Genomic DNA, 20849 nt, shown 5'->3' on the forward strand with positions numbered 1-20849 from the left:
GTTGTTAAAAATAGAGGTTTCAGGTCTGTGGGGAGCAGAGAGACTCCGTGAGAGGAGTGTTTTTTTTTTTTAAACATTTTTCTCTCCTCCTCTTCTCAGCAGTATCAGCGCTAACATATCAGCTGGCCTAAACCAGTCACCGGACAGATTAATGACTCTTGGTCTCCTCTACCTTTTTCTATCCCTGCTGCCTGCTGCTGATAACAGACTCCTTTTCTTTGACTCCCTCTGTCTGTCTGCCTCAGGCTCACATACATCATGTTTCAGGCCTTGTGAACATTATATTCACACAACATATGATACCTTTGAGAGACTTCAGTTTAATAATGAAGAGCAGGAACAGTATTGAAAACACTTTGCAGCACTAATGTATCTGTGGAGTAAAGATTTACAGCTAGAAGTCTATAATTATGGAGGTCACTATGATGTCATAACCTGCTGGTGGTGTCATGCTCACCGTTATCATCCAGAGAGAAGTCGTCCTGGGCGTAGCGGAATTTTTCTGGTCCACAAGCGATGAAGACGTCGTCTTCACCGAAGAAATCCTGAAGGCAGGTCACCTGTGAGGGCACAAGACGGAACACTTCAGACCCTTTCATAATCTGGCATCAGCCACTGGCAATGCTAACTGCGTCAGAAAGCTAACGCGCGCATGTTTAATGATTCCTTTAGTGACAATCTGTGTTTTGAACCATGAAGGATCCTCTGGTGTCAAGAGATGAAGCCAATGCAGTCAGTCACAAAACTGCAGTTCCTGGAGTGACCACAGGCTCAAAAAAACAAGGATGAAGCCCCTTCAGAGCACATATTATTAAAATGTCCATGTCTTAATTAACAATAAACTGTACAGAGGCTGCCCTTTCTGTTCATAACTCATTCATTCTAATTAAGGCTAAGTTATGCATAATAAGTGGAGTGGCTGATTTGACTGACAGGTGGGTGTAGCTGTTTCTCAGGCATCTATCTTCACTTTAGTTAAATCTTGTTATTGATCTTAAACTGTCAGCTTTGTTTGTGTTTTCTTTCACCATTTGGAATAAGCTAGCTTGATGAAAACGATAGACAAGCTAGATGAGTGTGTGTGAATACGGGGACTGCCATCGTTGGGCTTCATTACAACTCTTCAAAAAACCAACAGGTAACGTAAATTGGACTGAACGTCTATGTTTTAAGTATTTGCATTCCAAGTTTGCTCCCAGCTTTTTAATAGTGCTAGGACCAAACTCACTGGGATTCAACATGTGGGAAGCACGGATATCTGTGCATAGTTTGATGTAAATGCATCCCATTACTGTTGATAAGTCTCAGACTGGAGCAAATATGTGGACTGAATGACAGATGTCTTCTATTCAAAGAAGCAAGCATGGCATGATCAGTGCCAATCAATACATTTAACGCACTGAAAGGATCACTCTTGTCACTCTTGCCCGCGTAGTTCCTGGTCCATGATCGGGCTGTCTCTATGGCAATGCCTTCATTTTTCTTCCACTGTTCTGCGACATCGTTTGCCAGGGGGTCGTCTGGATTGGGAGCACTTAATAATGCCTGAATAGATAGCAACACTGTACGGAAGTGTTGTTATTTTTCATGCACTAATAAAGAGAATTCGTAAAGTTGATTAAGGTCAACGTTATCCATACAGGCGAACCAGCATGATGATGCTTTTTTAAAAAGCTGTGCAGATGAAGTGCACAAATCCAACGACTGATTACATTTCATGCATTAAAAAGAGATGAACTCCAGACTCATGTGAAATCGGCTACTGTTTTTACAGTGTTGTTTTTGTGTCTGCCAGCCAAAGGATTTAGTCAGCTTGAGGTGCCAGCATCCTGCCTTTGTGTTTTACTTGTCATGTTAACATGCCTCTAGCTACAGTAGCTGCATGTAACAACAAAAAAACACAAAGGGCACAAAAAAAAGACCAAACACGGAGTATAATGTTGCACCTTTGCTGAAATGTTTAAGTGAATCAACTTCCTTCCTCAGGGTCTTTTCACTCCATAGCAGCTGTTGACACAATACGGCCTCAGTGGACAGATGTCTGCGGGACACACCTCCTCCTCTGCTCTTCATTATACGGGCCTTGTTACCGGCTCAGGCACGCCTATTAAAGCCTTTTCAAACTGTAAGCACTGATTCCCCCTTTTTTTTTTTATACCCCGTGCAGAGATAATTTGTGTGAAAGCATCTCTGCCTCATTTACAGTTTGTCTGTCAGCACCAATTGAAATGAATTCTTCCTCTCTGGAAATATTGGATCAAGACACATTCACAGATTAAACTGCTGTACAAAAGACTCAAGTCCAGCATGGCTAGACTTCTTTCAGGTGGATCATTTTGCTAGCTGTCTGAAAAACAACCGAAGACTCTGACTTAAGACTTTCTGCTGTGCTTACGAGAGGTCCATCGCCTGAAAGTTCACCCCATGCTGGGACGTTTGCCAGAAAAGTCAGGATGCATCATGGCTTCCTTTGTGATACACATCCAAACTATGAGCTGCAGATAATTCGGGAGCACCGCACCCCAGCAGCTGCCATGTTGGTTCTTAGCCCTGCTAGACAAGCTAAAAGTGTGTGGTGGTGACTCGCTGGCGAGGCATCCAACAGCTGTACCCTCTCTCTGCGTCCCACAAGATTCCCTGGATACAGGCCTGAAAGATCGGAGATGGTGCTCCGACTCCAGGGATCAGAGAATAATTGGTTTTTCAGCCAGGGCTAACACACACACTGCTAATTCAGTTTTTTTTTTTTTGTTCTCTGTCCATTATCAAGAGATTAGATACATGTAGCTTTCATTAGGTTAAACTGTTGTGCGCAACAAGGGCACCTTACAGTTAATCATAAGATGGAGGCATTAGGAGCGTTCTTGTTCCCACAAGGCCGGCGGGTGCAGAGGAGGAGGAGGAGGAGGAGGAGGAGGTGGAAAATGGAATAGAACAAGGCGGGAGTTTAAAGGCTAGTCCATGTTTTAATAGGTTTACGAAAAGAGCTGATTAAGGGGATAAAGTGTTTATCTGACCGACTGCTACTTTAATCTCTCCTAACAGAACTTCCATTGGAAATGAAGACTCTTTCCTCTCCGCAGGTGTCTGTCTGTCGAGACACAAACTCGTCCTGTCTGTCTGTCAAGACTGCCACTCATCCAGCTAAGAGGGCATGCAATATTAAAATACCTCCCACAGTGAAAGACATGGCAGGTTAGTTGTGTCAAGGAGGTTCACAAGTTCAGTAACAAAAAAAAAAATACACCTGTCTGGTTTTCAGAGGACACCCATCCTCCTTAAGAGAAACATTGAATCCATTTAAGCAGTCCTACTAATCCTATTCCCTACAGGGGTCACTTAAGATCCACATTGTCTGTTAAGTAACGGTGCCGGTCTGATCAGTCGTCTTCACATCGACAGGCCCACAAATAATGGATAATATTGTCCTCGACACCACAAAGTCTGCATGTACTGCACGACCTTTTGACTGACAAATATTATCATCCTGCATATTTTTTCCCCTCTTATTTGGGTGGATTTTTGTCCCTTTAAAAAGGTTCTGCGTCACTTAATGCTGCATGTGATAGACACATTGGTGAAAACCGCTCTGTTTGAATGTGAGCAGATCAAATGTAAAATGTCAGGGTCCCTTTGAAGTCAGGCTGCAGTGAGCCAGCTCCAGAACATTTGGATACAAGTTTTTAAAGGGCAATCGACTGCGTCATCCAGATCCGCCTGGCAACAAGGCATTCGACTCCAAGATGACCAGAACCCTGTCATATTGCGAATGCATATGTGTTTCTTTGGAGGGAAGGTGGGAGGGGTTTCCAGAAAAAAACTGGCTCCTTCCAGACTCCAGGTGCCCACCACTCTCTGTCCCACAAAGCCCATCCCTAATCTCTGCCTCACCAGCTGTCAGGACCACATGACTCCCCAAAAACCACCACCAGCAGCAGCAGCTACGCAGGGATCCCCCTACTACAACAACTGAATTATTCAGAGTTCCTTTAGCCGGACTTCGGCCAATCAGGCCCAGGCTGTCATAAGGTCATGGTGGTCAAATGTTAAATATAGTAATTGAGTGTTTTGTAAGTCTGAACTCCCTTCTGTTTAGAAGTTAGTGGATATGTTTGCAGTTAGTGCAAAGATATAAAGGAGAGTTGTTCAGCTGTTATAGGCTTAATGCATTGAAATAATAAACTATCTGAGACACAACAACATAGGGGTGGGACAATATATCAATATAAATCAATGTCTTGACTCCTGTGATACAACTATTTTTCTTGATGTTGCCTTCAAGGTAAAATAAAACGGCATCATAAAAAGATTTCCCCGCAGATTTGACTCTTCTTGTCAGTACTTGATGACCCCTCACGGGTCGCTTATGGCATGAATGAGGGAAGCGGGAAAATATGTTAAATAGCCAAAGGGGAAGTTGACAGTGGTATAAAGAAGAAGACAGTGAGATGTTGTCGGACATCGGTGAATACGTTGTTAAAAGATGGAGTGTATGGTTGGCCAAACGGTTAGTGCATGTCATTACCCCCCCCCCCCCCTCTCTCTCTCTCTCTCTCTTTGATTCCCTTCTCTATGCACTGTCCTGACAAATAAAGTCACAAACAGCCCAAAAATTTATCTTTGAAAAAAGCTGGAGGATGATGCGAGATGAAATCAAAACCAAAATGCAGAGAATACATACATTGATCATGCACTTTACCTTTTTAGGGGCATTTTGTATTTTTTTGATATGATCGTCTTATGACAGAGCGGCTGTATCAACATATTATTATCATGCTGGGTCACATATTTCATATCGTAATGGATCATGATGTATAATGTTTCCTATTGTAAGTTACCCTGTGAGTCTCACCCCTACAATAAAATATTTTTGGCTAAAACAATAGCCATTACATAAAAACTGTATCCATGTGAGAAATCATAGTGAAACTAAAATATAAATATATTTATATCATCCTCAACAATTGTAGCCACTCAACTACAGTAGGCATATCATTTTGCTGAGCCACACATCATTGAAAATATGGAATTTTACACGTTTTTGCAAAGGCAGGTATTTCAGGTCCAAATGTTTAAACCAACTTATTCACGTCTGTTCATAATTTGGTCTGCGTAGCAGAATCAACATCTCTGGTCTATAATGGTTGATCAATGAGCATTTGGTTTCTCCAGGTTTTGTGTGAAGCAGCAGGAAACGTCTCCAAACAAAGCTCCTGCATCCTTTGTCTCCTACAAGCAGCTGCCTGTCTTCAGCTCATCCTGCCAGCAGCACAGTCAGAGTTCTAGTGACTCTCCACTATCGGCCTCATTTCTGACTCTGCACAGCCATGTTCATTGATCCCTGACCAGAAGCAAAGCTGTTAGATGATGTTGCTGTTTTCACTCTCTGTCGTGACTCATGATCTGATCGGCTGAGAGGCTAACCCCTCAATGTTAATGATGTCGGCACATGGCCGGTCAGTAGAATCAAATTCAACCAATTACTCTGATCTGCTGCGAGATTACCTCCGATCAATTAACGAGAGATTGCTTCTGCCTGCATACAAACTCTGCAGCAATTTCTATATAAATGTGTTTGATCTATTTAAGCAGATGGTCCTTGGAATGGACGAAGATTAAGGGAGAGGGCATTCAACTAATGGTTACAAGAAAAAAATAATCACATTAAGTTTGTTAGGTTTCATCAAATATCATATTGTTGAGCGAAGGATGACTGAGCTATGTGAGAGACAGTGAAGCATAAAAAAATATATTTTAAAAAGGCTGGAAAAGAAGCCGGTAAGACCTTGCTTTGCGGCCCATGGGGAAACTCCTACACGGTTTCTTTCACTGTAGGCACACAGACCTGATCAATATCTGCTCTGCTGCACCTCACCGGGCAGAATATTCCTACAAAACACACAAGAGTCTCCATTTTGCACATTTCAACAGAGGGTGTTCACAGACAACACAAGGTAGGAAAAAAAAAAGGCTGGTTTGTGTCTGTAACAACATCAGTTTATGTGGGGGAAAAATTAAGGAGCGCAAGTAAAATTTCATGGAAAGAAAAAAAAAAAAGGCAAATCTTCAGTATCAGCAGTTACTCAGGGAGATGTCCTGCACTCTGACAAACATCACCATTGCATGTTGCCCCTTTGACCCGTCTCTGACCTTCATGCTCTTGCACGGTGTCTGTTTTCCGAGGTGATCTGGGTGCATTTGGAGCACAGATGAGCCAGTTAGGCAGCGTTATATCTGCACAGTCATGGGGAGCAGCTGGTGTATGATGTTGTTTTAACCCCACCCCTCCCCAACCCCGAGGAAGCAGGCTTTCCATTTGTCTGACTGATGTGGCCTTAGCTTTATTAAATCCTAGCTTCCTCCTTCTTTCTCCCCCCTCAGGTCATGCTCACTTGTTGATGTGGTACTGGGGGGGGGAGGGTGTGGGTGTGGGTGTGGGTGTGTGTGTGTGTGAGGGGATTTAAGACCAGACGATACTCCACCATGTTTCCTCGAGATGCTTCACCATGAGGGACCACGCCCCTCTGTCAGCCTGACTGTGTGTCTCTGTTTAGCAGAGTGTGTGTGAGTGTGGCGGTGTGTGCGTCTGTGTGCGGATGATATGTGACTGCAGTGTTGAAGGCTGAGGAGCAGAGAGAGCAAGCAGGTAAGACCCTGTGTAAAGAGCACACTCAGCGTATTACAGCCATTGTCACACTCTGAATCCATCATGGCAGAGCTTATTGCCATGACAACTGCTTCTGCAGCATGGCAAGGGGCAGGCAGACTGCGAGAGTGCTGATAACGGAAGGAAAAAGCAGGATTTTGCTCCCCATTATGGATGTATTCGAGTCGCTTAGAGGCCCTGAATCCACGCCTTTATCTATATCCTATTGTTCCAAAATATTTCTCTCAATGAGTTTTTAACTTTTTTTTTTTTATAGCAAACTGGAATCTTTTGTTCTCCGGCAAGAACAGTGTGACCTTGTGCCTGAAGCGTCCACGTCTTTGTGCCGTTGCTCTCTGTAGGCAAATAAAAAAAAATTAAAAAAAAGACTCCATTGACAGCCTCTTATCCAGCCCAGGTCAGAATAATGGGCACTCAAATCCATTAAAGAGCCTGTATGTCTGCTGCAGACTTATCAAGACAATTCAAAAGGACAAATCGAGCATCACCACCTCCGACGTATTCCATACATGACATTTGGATTTGTCGACTGTTAAGACGAAGAATCTTCCCAAAGCATGATCCAGAAAAATCAAGCACCAGATCTTTAATGCAAATCAGGCCTATTCTCCTCTGCAGATGCCTCTAACAAAAAGAAATGATACAAAATGGCTGCCAGCAATTAAATAAACTCTCTCGGATTTAAAGTGGACTTTAGAAGCAGACAGAGCAAATGTAGTTTTTTTTTTTTTTTTAAACACACAGGGAGTAATTATTAACCATTGGTGAAAACAAAATGATCCTAATTTGCTCTTAGAATGGAAAATGCCTCCTGAATCGTCTGGCCCCACCCTTCCCCGATTGAAGTGAAAAGCAGCAGCATTTGAGGGGAAAATGGGAGTGATTTTGTTCACATTACTGACAAAGAGAGGAGGCAGGCTGTCTTTAAAATCGACACAGCACTGTAGAAAAAAAGGAAAATCTAGAGTTATAACATCAGCAAGTGCAAAAAGCCTTAAAAAGCCAACCCGGAAAAAAAAACACAGACCTAATACTTTAAAACTATACATTCAATAATCCGGTGTGATTTTGAAATATCAAAGATAACAAAAGGTAATCAAAACCCTGACATGTGCATTTCAAACCAAAAGGATTATATTGATAGTAAACTCTCACACCCACTACAGGATGTGGTTTCTGACAGACCGGTCCACACCAGCTGGGCTCTCTTTGTGCCTGGGATGTGGTCTCCTAGCAACCAGTCCCAGCAGCTATCGCAATGGAATGGGAAGAGGAGGATCGGTGCAGAGTGAGGGAGGGGCGGGCACTGCATCAATATTACTTCTACCACCATATCACCTCCACCACAGAGCATCTGCAGTGTGCCTGCACACAAAGGCACCGCAATAACGCACGCAACCATTGCCACTCTTCTGTGCAGTGCAATGCAACAGAAGAGTCCCCCGAGCATAAGATCAGAGGACACTAATCATGGGATAATTAATCTGTATCCACGGCGATGACAACATAATCAATATGATCTTATTGGGAAGGCTGCATATGGTGGATATTGGATTTATTTGGTGTATCGCACTAATAAATATGCATGTATGGCCATAAAGATTCTCAGCAAAGATGAAAAGAAAAGAAAATGTAACCATGGAGACAACATTTTAAAATAACAGATATATCTATAAGTAGAACAGCATCCTGATGTTTAGCAAGTGTTTCTTCAGGAAAACCAGTCTAAGACCTGGGGCAGCCAGACTGCACCCCTGAGAGAGAGCATTAAAATCAAATTCCCCCATCCATCATCTCAGCGCCCCCTCCCCTCCTCCAAGACATGTGTGATTCAGGCCATTTTAATTCAGGGGGGGGGGAGAAAAAAAACTGAAGAAGCACAACAGGGCACGATCCGCGGCCCATCTGTAATGAATAATACAGAATAAAAACGTCCCCACAGGAGAATTAGTGAACACTTAAGCATATCAAAGAGAGGACTGAGGAACAGATGTCCGTGTTCATATCCACACATGCTTTCACGCCCGCTCCATGTCCCGGCCTCACTTAATTACACTATGATTCACAACAGCGAGGAAAGCACAGGTATCTGATCTACACACACAGTTACAGGTGTGAGAACTTGGAATTATCAAGCAAAACGGTTGATCAGTATGAGGCCTGCACCAGGAACAGTTGGTGTAGCAGAGTTCAGCTTTCCCTCTCTTATACAATAAAGATGAGAACAGTATTCTTCAGATAACTTATAACAGATTGTTTTAGATTTTGGTGGATCATGGAGTAGCAGCTGAACCCTAATAGTCACAATAAAAACAGCCAATATGGGATAATTTGTTAACAGCCCACTAACTGCAGCATCCTTAGAGTTAAAGTAAATACTGTGAGTGTGATGTTGTTCTAAGAGCCCGTTAACAGCATTTTCCATTATGTGTTAACATCAAGCCAACAAACGTAATTGTACATCCCAACCCACCTATGAGAACCCCCCCACCCAAGGCCTGGACAATATGAGAAGAATAGGAGATGTGGGAAAACATTGGTATTCAACACTGTGATAACAATATGTGTGATTAATAAACACATATTCAACAATCTATACCTGTGTTTGCAAGCCTAATTTTCACCACTGCATTGGTCCAAATTAATCTGAAGCTCAAGCTTAGTCCATCAAAATGGTGTTAAAGCTTGGCTATTATACTCAAGCCTTCACAAAATAGATTAATTGTAGACATGCTGAATGAGAAGCAGTGCTCATCTAGACAAAATATTTGTTCTTATTTGTTGCATTACCTTTGTGATGTGCTTATTTAAAATACTCATCATGATAACGATGAACCTGAGAGTAACTGCAGCCCTAACCAGGTGTGTTTCATTTAAACCTCATCTTTTAAGGATATAGTAGACGGTCCATGTAACAGACCTTTCCCAAGCCTTCCAAGTGAGAGACCCTGCGTAGTGGCTGCGGTTATCCCTCAACACTTCTCTGATAGAGCATGAACATGAATTAAACATCCTCCCTTTTAGCATCGCCACTGTGTTGAGTAAACAAAAGTCTTCCCAAGGGAGTTAGTGTTAGGCAAAGTTCATTCATGTGTTGTGCTTCATATGGATCATTGATGAGCTTTAGTATTGGCTGAATTAACAGCTGTGAGCAAATATTATTCTACATATTCCCTCTGTACAGTACATTGATCCCATGGTGATCATTTACTAGAGTACTCAATTTTATGGATTTATGAATGTTTTTAATGACAGAATTAATAAAACAAAATTCATGCTTGCCCGTCAACCTATAGTTCGAATTTATTGTCTCAAAATCTTAACATGCAAACTTCTATCTGGCCTTTTTCAGAGTAAGGCCTGTCACTATAGATCGACAGTCCTTGAATTCCATCTGTTTTTTTGGAAAAACACTGGATAGAAGTCAGAGAATAAAGTCAAAAACAGTTTTTAATACCCGTATCCAGCCACTAGAACATACGTGTACTTTCATCTCATGGGGAAATCTAAAAATAATTGCTTTTTCCTTATAACTGAACACCTAAGAATGGTCAAAGGTACAAAGACACTTGTTCTTCTATTTTGGAGCTTTTGTTTTATAACCAACAAATGTCTACATTTGGAAAGGGAATTCATGCAGATGTTCCAGTGTCATCGATGGATTGAATGTCTGACACACTGTAATGACGGGGGACTGTTTCTGTCTTTGGTAAAATATTAGACCTGATGAATCTTGTCCAACTTAAATGCTCTACATTGGATTGGTCTCATTAAACCAATTTTGATTTGCAAAGATAAATAACAAATTATTCCTATCTGTTAAAATCATATGGATTGCAAACAGAGTAAGTTTAGAAAGCTATAGCATCCTAGTTGGCTTTAATTCCTCTAGATGTTAAATCTAAAGATTTTCTGGACTCTCTGCTCCATTAAACACCAAAGTGCCCCATCCCAAAAAGAGTCACCATAATGATTAAACACAACAATACAGGGCTTGGCCTTTTTGTTCACTACCATAAAGACAGAACAACCCAGGACTTTGATTCTTTTCAGTGACAGATGAACTCAGAAAATACCACTGACCTAAAAAGTAACCTGACAACAAAGGCTGGTGGACAGGAGGATCCTAATGACCTGAACCACAAGACAGGAGAGTATGTTGCCTCACACTGAAAGTCAGATAAAGAGGGCAGACAATGAAAGTCAGTGTGTACACAGGTTGTTCTCATGGACGCTCGAGGTTCTCATGAAGCTCTCATGTCATCTCTGACCGAGTATAGAGATGGACAATGATTTTTTTTTTGGTTACATGTCAAAGTAAATATTTCAGCTTCCACTTTTACTTTGATCCTGATACCTGATGGGATGTGGGTAGATGTATGAATGTCCAGCATTCTTCAGTCCTGACCACAAATTTCCCTATTGTGTTGCTTTGTTTACTTACTGAGCATGCAACAGACAGACTTGTCCATTAAACAAATGATGATCGTCCAAGCCACTGCAGGCTTGGTGCATTTGGATTTGAGAAGGTCAAGCATTTTCAAAGTGCATTCAAAAGGCTAGACATACCTGCTTGCCGTCGAGCGTGTAGATCCTCTTGACCACGCCACTTTCAAGTTTAATGGCCTCTGTGATGTCGGTGAGCACCTGCTCGAAGGAGTGTGCCGTTTTCTTATTGAGCAGGACGCGCACAGCCTTGCGTGGCTTCACACCACTGCGCATCACCGTCACCAGCTTGGGTCGAACAAAGTCCTTGGTGTCTCTGTTCTCGCCGGCTGCCTTGGCAGCGAAGGACTGCATGTTCTTCTGGCTCGCTGAGGCCTTTACATTCACGGACCAGTTTGGGTTGACGTTCTTTGTGTAGTCGACCTTCTTGTAGAAGTTCTCCGATGCACAAACGTAGCTTTCCCCTGTGAAGGCAAAGAGAACTGGGTCAGTGTGTTGTAACACACTTAGATTTGATACCAGGGCGTCCCAGAGGTGCCTATTGGAAACATTAGAACCTGCAAAGCTCAAATATAGATCATCTCGGGTTTCTTCTAGTATTGATCTTATTTCACAAAGAAACCAGTTTGCATTCACGTGAAATGTGTTTATTTTGAGTGGTTTGGAAAAATCAATGAAGTGATGTGTAAAATCTTAGTTAACAAGGAAATTGCTGTATCATGTTAATGTAAACTGTACTGTTTGATTCTTGTGATGTTGCTCATGATTGCATGTTGCTGCCTGGTATTCAAGAAATGAAAATAAGAGCTTCAACTTCAAGATTACCCCCTGAGACCACCGAAGGGATCAGTGCAACAATACTTAAAGCAAACACTGAGAATAAGTGCAGTACTGTCGAGTTACATCCTCAACCATTAATGATTCATTGTGTTTGGATTTTAAAGCATGTTTCACTTGGCTTGGTTTGACTTACACTGTATCAGCTATCCTTGGAGAAGGCTGGTATTCTGAAAGACTTCCTTGTTGGACATTAATGGAGGGCTCAAGCTTTTTAAGGACAATCTTTAACCATTTCTCAAGTCTGTCAGAGTGTTAAAATATTCTACAGCCTTCCCACAAATGTACTTTCCCTAAATTGGCTCATCTTCCTTCCAAGTCTCAAATTAATCTTCCATGTTCATTGTGACAATGGACCTCCAGTCTGTACAGCAGACTGTGCTGTGCTGGCTCAGACAGGGAGATAATTTAAAGTAAAATGTAGCAGGGAGGTCTAGAGATGGAGGGAAAGTGGAATTTGAACAATAGGGGAATCCATAAGGCAACAATTAGGCCAAATGTGGAGAATTACGGTAAAGACAAAGGGCAAAAAACGGGGATTACACAGTGCATAAGAGATGGAGCAATTAATTATATCCCGCAAGAGGAAGCACAATGAAATGCCTCCCCACCACCCACAGTGCTGACTGTGCTGCCCTATCTTTACTGCACGCACACACACACAGACTCAGACATAGCATAGAAAAGGCGTTCACACACGTGCACTCCTATCTTCCTTAAGCAGCTCCGAAAGCAGAGCTGATGATCTAATTTTGACAAGAAATTAAGCTGCAGTTTATCTTCTGGCTTCACCCCAAGTTCACCCTCTTCAACTCATCCCACTTTAGTAGAAGTACCTTGTGGTGGACCAAGACTTCAACTGGGTCCAAACCAAGGTCCGCATTAATGCTACCAACCTTTTCTTTTTGAGTTTTTCTTTTCTCCTTTTCTTTTTAATTTATCTTAGCAACCCTCCCTTCCATTTCTTGATAAAAGCTTTGCTGCATCTTGGCAAAGATTCCACTGAAAAATGGCTTTCCTCAGGCAGATCAACACATGTCTCATCTTGTCTAGTGCCAAAAATAAAGACTTCATTCAATTTTCTCCCCCAAAAAAGATTCCAAATCATCGTTGGCAACTTTTACAACATGACTCTGAAAGCACATTAATCACTTCTGATCAGCCTTCCAATGCCAAATGTGGACTGCAGCAGACACAACAGGCATGATGGCAGCTACTCATGAAGCTGTCTGTCATTTGTACCACTAAAGCTTTCAGACGGACAGACAAACTGATCAGGAACAGTATGAAGTGTGTGGTTATGTAAAACACCTTGAGAGCTGAATCAGTTCACCTCAAATTGAAATACATAGAAGGGCCATTTAAAAACTGGGATTGACGTTCAAAAATACAATAGATGGAGAAGTTTGACGGTAAATAAACCTCGATCACAAGTTGAGGCTGTAGAATTCTTAAAAAAAAATTGGATGCACATGTTGTCTATAATACAACCAATTATTCAAGCTGCAGCAAGCTGACTTCACAGCTCAGTATGGAGTGGGAGTCTAAAGCATAGAAGAAACAGAAAATATGTCTCATACAAACTAAAATGGTAGACCTGCTGCAGCAGATCCACTAAAAGCAGTTCAAACCAGGTTATGTTTATGCAGATGATGATGCCATATTAGTAAATCTATTTGTATAGTCTTGACATTTTGTATTAAAGACAATATTTTTTGTAAAAACTTAATAGCCAAATGAAATGTACAAATTACAAGCTGTTGAAAAAGGTGCACACTGGCCAAAGTAGCCCTTCACATCAACAGCAGAAACATCAGAGATTACAGGAGTCTAGACCAGGAGGATAAAACTTCTAATCTTAGAACTGGAAAAGTTGCCATCTGCATCTTCTCTGCACAGAAACTGACCTGAAACTGCAGATGGCTTTTAGCATTTTGGCCTAGAGTGTCTCAATTAGACTTCCAGCTCAGCTTGGGAATAAATTAAAGTGCTCAATACATCCTGGTACTTAAACTGCTTACCTTCCTCTAGCTCATCTAAGGCGCAGATCTTCTGTGCGCCGTCAATGGTGAAGATGAAGCGGACACCCTGTGGTAGGTTGATGTGATCAGAGAGCGAGCGTGTGAGGTCAGCCAGGAGCGAGTCGAAGGTGCGAAATCGGTCATTGGCCACTGCATACACGATGCCCTTGAAGTAGCGGTCTCCGTTGCGGTAGAAACGCACCTTTTTGGCCTTCTTCTCGTTGGTGAGGGCCTGCAGAGTGCGCGTGCGGTAGAAGCTGCAGTGGGCGCTGTGAGTAGGGCTGGGGAGTCCGTTCATGCGGCCACCCCGCGGGGTGCGGTTGGACTTGTCTCGCTCGTCAAAGTGTCCGAAGTCTAGCTCCATGATGACTGACAGCTGTGATGGTTGTGACAGATGTGTGGTGGTGGTGACCGGCTCTGGAGAGTCTACAAACAGGAAGAAAACATTGTGTAATCTATTACAACTGCAATCTGCTGATAACACCTAGAACAATGTGTTTAACTTTTTCTGGCTCACTCGAAAATGATGACCAAGACAATCTACATTAAAAGACAGGTAGAAGGTAGCCAGTGAACAAATGATGTGTGCGTACTATATAGCTTTAAATGTAAGGTAAATTGGCTATTTAGCCATCAGATATTTGTCTTCACCGCAAGACAAGTCATCTTAACGCTCCCAGCTACATTTCCCATCCATATACTAAGTCTGAATATTTAACTACTGTTACTAATCACTATGAGTATTAGATCAAACACAGAGACATGTGGTGAATGATATCATTGTAAAAGCAGGAGACATCTGAAGTCTGTTATTTGGACATGGGAACTGACCTGTGTAAATCTACGATGATGTAATGGTATCATCTGCATACAAGAGAACAATGAAGGAAACCCATAATGGTTTTTTAGTGAGACAAAAGAACTGGTTTTTGATTTTCCTTCTTCAAACACATCATGGCCACTTCAAAGGGCGCTGTGTTTGTATACCTGGATTCATGATTAATGTAGATTTCTTGTGTGTTAGATTTAACTGTACCTCAATCCTTTCTTTTATTTAAAAAGCTTGAAAATCCACAATTAACATTTATCTTTACAGATGATCCAACTGGCCTTTGAACTCTTGCAGATATGAAAACACGTGGCATTGGGCAGTGCTACATTTCTATCTACTATAAGAGTACTGGTGTCAAACAAGATCCCAGGCATTTTAAATTGGACTTAGGGATGAGATTAACATGGTTGACAGACAAAATATAAGGCAAACCTTAATTGGGTTTTTCTAATTAACATTAAGGGCAGAACACATTAGTACCAAACAGCTGTGGAGTAATACATCAGTGAAAGGGATAACATTAAAATCCAGTGTCCTATCTGCTTTGGTTGTGTTTAGCATGGAGCACACCCATGTAAAGCCTCCGTCTCCCGCCTACATACACCTGGGAGCAGTTGTCTAACTTGCTCAGATGAATCAGTAAGTGGCACAAGGCTGCTAAGGAAGATTAAGGAAATACATCTAAGTGATCCTTTGATATAACAACTGCTAACAGGTTGACAGTTGGTTAGACATCTGAATGTATATTTTCCAGAAACCAACTGATGATAACGACATACGTACATTTCTTCAGCAATGTTGTTTCAGTGATTTTAAAACTAACAGGCTGATATGCTCAGATCAGTCTCACCATCATGTGTTTTTGCCCCAAATTGCTTCCATTTGTATTGTATAATGAATATGCGTTTTAGTTTGAGGCAATAAACTTAAAGCAAAGGACAGAGCCTGGTGTCTTGTTGGGTGATTTTCAAAATGTACATTGCTCCTATGTTTCATAGAATACAAGAGCAAAAAATGTAAAAAAAAAAAATCCTTTCTATGTGTACTGTATTATATTTTGAATTTTAAGTGTTTCATTAATATTCAAGCAGTTAAAGTGTTAAGAACACTTGATAATAAATTTGTTCTAAAAGTCCACCTTTCATTACTTGACTACTGAATTTGAAGCGTAGTTGAAGCTTTATTGGCTCAAAACAAACGGTCACCTTGTTCTTGTGTTTTTTCCTAATTTTTCCCAATACAGCTGGGATTTAAATGTTACAGGAGATCCAGAACTTCCTGCTGCTTAGAAATTATGCTAACGATGCATCTGTTCAGCTAATAAAACAATAAACCATTTATGCTACAAGGATGGACTGGCCAAAGGATGGAGCAGCCTTTCCGTTCGAGGACTAGTCTCTTCCTGTGAACTTCCCACCCCATGACCACAATCAGTCCTAAAAAGCCACAAAAACTCAATTAACCATATCTCTCAAACTGAACACAACCATAAATCACCCACACTGGACCACATTAAAGAAGCTGTGTCCTGCTGCACAGACATAATCTAATTTTAAATATAAAGCTCTTTCTAAGAAAGTGATTCCATTTTTATCCATTTAATATTGCATGTGTATCTGTTTAGCAGTTTGCCAAATGAAGAGAAAAGCCTTTTAAACCTTTGACAACTGTCCACTTAGCGTACAGGCCTTCACAATATTGGCTCCGGGGTCACTGATGGTCTTTCAAGAGCTTTAACTTTTTATTATATTCTCAATGACATACTAGACCAGAAAGCAGTATTTGGCATCCTGATCTTCTGTGCAACTTTGCACCATTTTGTTGCATCTTTCAACCAAAATCCTCAATAAGAAGGGCATCCAATTGGAGAAGGGCAACATTTGAATATGATCTTCTATCAATTTATAAATGAGAGCACAATTTGGATTTGGTTTTCAGTTTCATTGTGGTGTAAATGTTCTGAAGACTGGAACTCACATGTCTCAAAAGATATGTAGGCTGCAGTGTGAATAACAGCAGAAATATTTTCATTTCTTTAAATAGACATGATTGGGTAAGTGGATTAATTATCTAATAAAGAGAAGCCAAACTTGCAACGACCTAACAACAGATGAATCACTTCAATCGCTTTTCCAGCAAACAATTTCACCACCTTCAGAATTGAGCTTTTCCAGTTTTAAGGTTTGTTCATTCTGTCATTCATATAGAAATATAAACTTGAATGTCTTCAGTTTTTGGACCTCTGGGTCAAACAAAAAAACATTAGGAGATGTGAGCTTGGACTTTGTTTGCATTCTGTTGAGATATTGCACTCATTTATCGATTGACTGATTGGATTGAATGATAGATGAGAAATACTCGTTGTTGAATGTTAAAGGAGTATTATACTGTGATAATGATCTCAAACATATCATTCATGTTTAATTGTAACGATTATCTCGTCTGAAACCTGTAATGCCATTTTAACCCTCACGACGATAAGTGAACCAATAAACGAACAATATCTAATAATGTTCATTTGAGTCTTTACCACTCTGTTCTTCTTCACTGTTTAATGCCCCGCATGGTGCACATTTATACATTAATAGTACTGTATGGAGGACCACATTGACAAACAGATGCTATTCAAATGAAATAGAAAGAACCATGCTGCCGCCACCCATCCATGTGGCCAGGCCCCTCCAATCCCTTGCTAACCCCTGGCTGTGTTGCTGACTGGGGTTTTATGACAGGCACATACACACACATACACATGCACACAGTGACAGGGGTGGGTCTTGAGTGGGATGGGTGCTCCTCAGCTGACAAAGGCCAGGTTTCAAGCCCATCTGCCGCACTAATGGGCAGAGCTAACAGTCACCCTTCCCCAGTGGAGCATCAACTAGGACAGTCCATTGTCTAAAAGAGGGGGCCTGCATTCAGAGTGACATCACCATTTACTGCTCCTCATTCTGCAGCAGCCCCAGAAAGTAGATCTTCTCAAAAGATTTTCTCTCAGCTAGGACACTGCCTCAGCAGTTCAGGCTTAAAATGCATGACATGTAGCTTTAGATCATTATCATACATCTTTATGGTTGATAATACTCTGCAGACTTTATCAATATCTGTTTAAAAAGCACCGACACAGACACATGCATTGATTCAACAAGAAAAGAGCATCTTCTGACTATTAAGAAGCACTGCAGTAAAAATGATTCAGCATCATTGACATTTCTTACCGGTTGTGTGTTCCTGTCTGAGCCACCCACACACACACACAACAGCCCGGTGACTACACACTCCTGACTAACCAACAGCACATTGAGACCACCAGTCATCCTTATCAAAGCTCATCCACATCGAGAAAACAGCCAAACCATGCAGTTATGGTTTTTTTTTTTTTTTAAATCACACTCAGAAAAGGAAGGAAAAAGTTTCATGGAGCAACACATCTCATTTATGTTGAATGAGTGCGGCCACATGGCATAGCAGTGGCAGAAAATGCAAGTTTCTCTTAAGGAAAAACAAAAAAAAAAAAAAAAAAAAAGGCCGGGTGGTGCGCACACCTACTCACAATCCACCTGCTCAAATCTGAAAACCTAGAATATTCTCCTGCAAACATTTAAAAACTACAATGTCACCTTTACTTGCCTAGTCAAGATCTAAACAACGCTTATTTAATTCCTCCTATAATTAGTATAGTGTGTGGATAATCCCACTTAGAAGGGGACTCACCTGCGTCGCTGCTTGCGGAGTGAAGGGAGTGTGTAGCCTGTGTGTGTGGGTGTGTGTGTGTTAGAGAGGGGGGAGTGTATGTGAATGTGTGAGTCGATGCTGCAGGATAGCGGCACGCCGTCTCTCCCCTTGCCTTTGTCTGCTTGCTTCAGTCTGAGAGCCGAGCCACTGCCTTCCCTCGCTGGAGGAGCAACTGGGTCCTAAAGCCAACGAGCACCGGACCCGCCCACTGCGCGTGGAGATACTAGAGGTACCAGCAGTGAGTGAGGGGCAGGGGAGGAGCTGATATCAGCCTCACCCAAGGTATAAAACACAGATGACCAAAAGGAAGCTAATATATAGGGTAAATGGTGGAAGATGTAATACCATATCAGATAAAAAAGAAATGAAGCCAAAGTAAAAGTGCCAAAACTGCAGTTCCTCGAGTGTCCACTTGAGGCTGACTCCAAAAACCTCAAATCATCATTTGAGCCCATGTTAAAATATCACATTTTTAGAGCAGAGATAAACAGAATTCCAGCATGGTAAAAACATTGTTTTTTTATGAAACTATATCAACGCAAAGAGTTATAATAAGGGTTAATATAAGGGGTGTGGCTGATTTGACTGACAGGTGGGAGATTTTAAAGTATTTGCCAGGAGGCTAGGCTTCACTCGAGCTAAATCCTGTCCCCAAACCTTAAAATATTTTCTTTGTTCGTGTTGTTTTACCTCTTTGGTATATGCTAGCTACATTAGATGGCTCGCCAAATGGGCCATTTCAACAACCAAGACACTAATTCCCGCCGTCTCAACTCCAGTTCTTTAAGTTAGTTGGAGTCAGCATTTCACATATGGTGACTTCCTTTTTTAATTTACAAATGGTGACATCACTGAGACAACATCCATGTTCTATACAGTCTATGTTAAATACCCATTGACCACATTCACTCAGCAGATGTTTCCCTCAGTAGTATTAGGATTACGGGTGGCTGTAGCTCAGTTGGTAGAGTCGCCTCTCAACCAGAAGGTCGTGGGTTCAATCCCCAGCTGAGCAACATGTCCAATGTGTCCTTGGGCAAGACATTTTACCCTGCATTGCTCCCGCTGCTTTTGTGGCGGTGTATGAATGGATTAGTGTTGCACTTACTCTCTGATTTACATTGTTTTTTTTAGCGAATTGTAGCGTTGTAGATTAGCCTTGAAGTCGTTTAATACTGTAGTTTGACGCTAAAGCTTCCAGGTTATCCAACATGTTGTTTTGACTTGAATTACGGCCTGGTCAAGTTTTTCCTTTTCTAGTTTCTGAACAGGAAGCACTGTACATGACATTTCAACTGATTCATTACATTACACTACTTGCAGCCCAGGACACAGCAATTAGAAATGATCACAGGATGTAAAAATGCTTCTCACCCTGAGTGTGACGCCATGATAAAACTGTCTGTTTGATGAATATGGTCCATTAGGCTGCATATTTAAAAGCTAAACTTTACAACAGGTACAATCTGGGTTTATAGCTAAATGCTGATATCATCAAAACTGTTTAGGGGTAAATCTATATATCACTCAGCTGTTTAAGCTATATTAAAGCTAAAAGTAATGCATAATTATAGTGCAGCTGCTTTGAGTGACACATGGGCAATGCTAGCTGTCATACATTAACATAGCTAAAACACTTACTGGATTTAGCCTCTCGGCCTTGTTTGTGTTGTTGGTGCCATTTGAGGATATTCATACAAATATGAGACAGACAATACTGTAGGCCTTGCAGTTCATTCTTTTAAAGGCTACCAAGAAGTCTGTGCTCAAGTTTTTTCACAAATGAAATTCTACTGTTATCATATGTACAGTATATGTCGCATGTTCAGTCAAGGATTGTGAGTCCACAAGATCTCTTACCTTCTATTGGGTTAGTAACCATCAAGAATAAACTCATTCTATGGGGCATACTATGTTAAATATCTATTAAGGCAGCTAATGAATAAATACAAATATGGCCCTTGTTGATACTGAAAACCAACATGGGTGCAGCTGGCATCCCAAATTTGAGGCTTTAAAATCAGATGAGTGATGTCATGGTTGATACTGTGCGTCCATTATTTATGCAGTCAATGGTCAAGAGGTGAAAGAACATTTTCTGTAGCTGATTCTTAAGCTCTGTGATTTGGTCCCTGGATTGTATTGTCTTATCAACCTGAAAGATTGTGGCTTTTCACATGTGTGCTTAACAGTCAACTGAGTCCCTTTGAGACAAACCAGTTTGATGCTCTCGGTCTGGTGGAGCTCTTTGTGGGCAGAAGATAAAAGCTTCAATGCCACACTGCTTTAGTCTGACCTCCCTTTCTGCTCC

General features: G+C 41.4%; 1 protein-coding gene across 1 annotated transcript in view; it reads right to left on the reverse strand.

The window, feature by feature from the left end:
• Positions 1-18697, reverse strand: part of LOC109983587 (neuronal migration protein doublecortin) — a 30053-nt gene extending 11356 nt beyond the window's left edge. Inside the window, exons 1-4 of the mRNA XM_020633370.3 lie at positions 18518-18697; positions 13972-14397; positions 11237-11577; positions 458-560 (exon numbers count right to left, since the gene is read on the reverse strand). Coding sequence (XP_020489026.1) covers positions 458-560; positions 11237-11577; positions 13972-14335 — 808 coding nt within the window. The 5' untranslated portion in view covers positions 14336-14397; positions 18518-18697. The remainder of the gene's footprint in view (positions 1-457; positions 561-11236; positions 11578-13971; positions 14398-18517) is intronic.
• Positions 18698-20849: the final 2152 nt, after the last annotated feature.

The sequence above is a fragment of the Labrus bergylta genome, chromosome 14, assembly GCF_963930695.1.
Source record: "Labrus bergylta chromosome 14, fLabBer1.1, whole genome shotgun sequence".
In the NCBI taxonomy this organism is placed as follows: domain Eukaryota; kingdom Metazoa; phylum Chordata; class Actinopteri; order Labriformes; family Labridae; genus Labrus; species Labrus bergylta.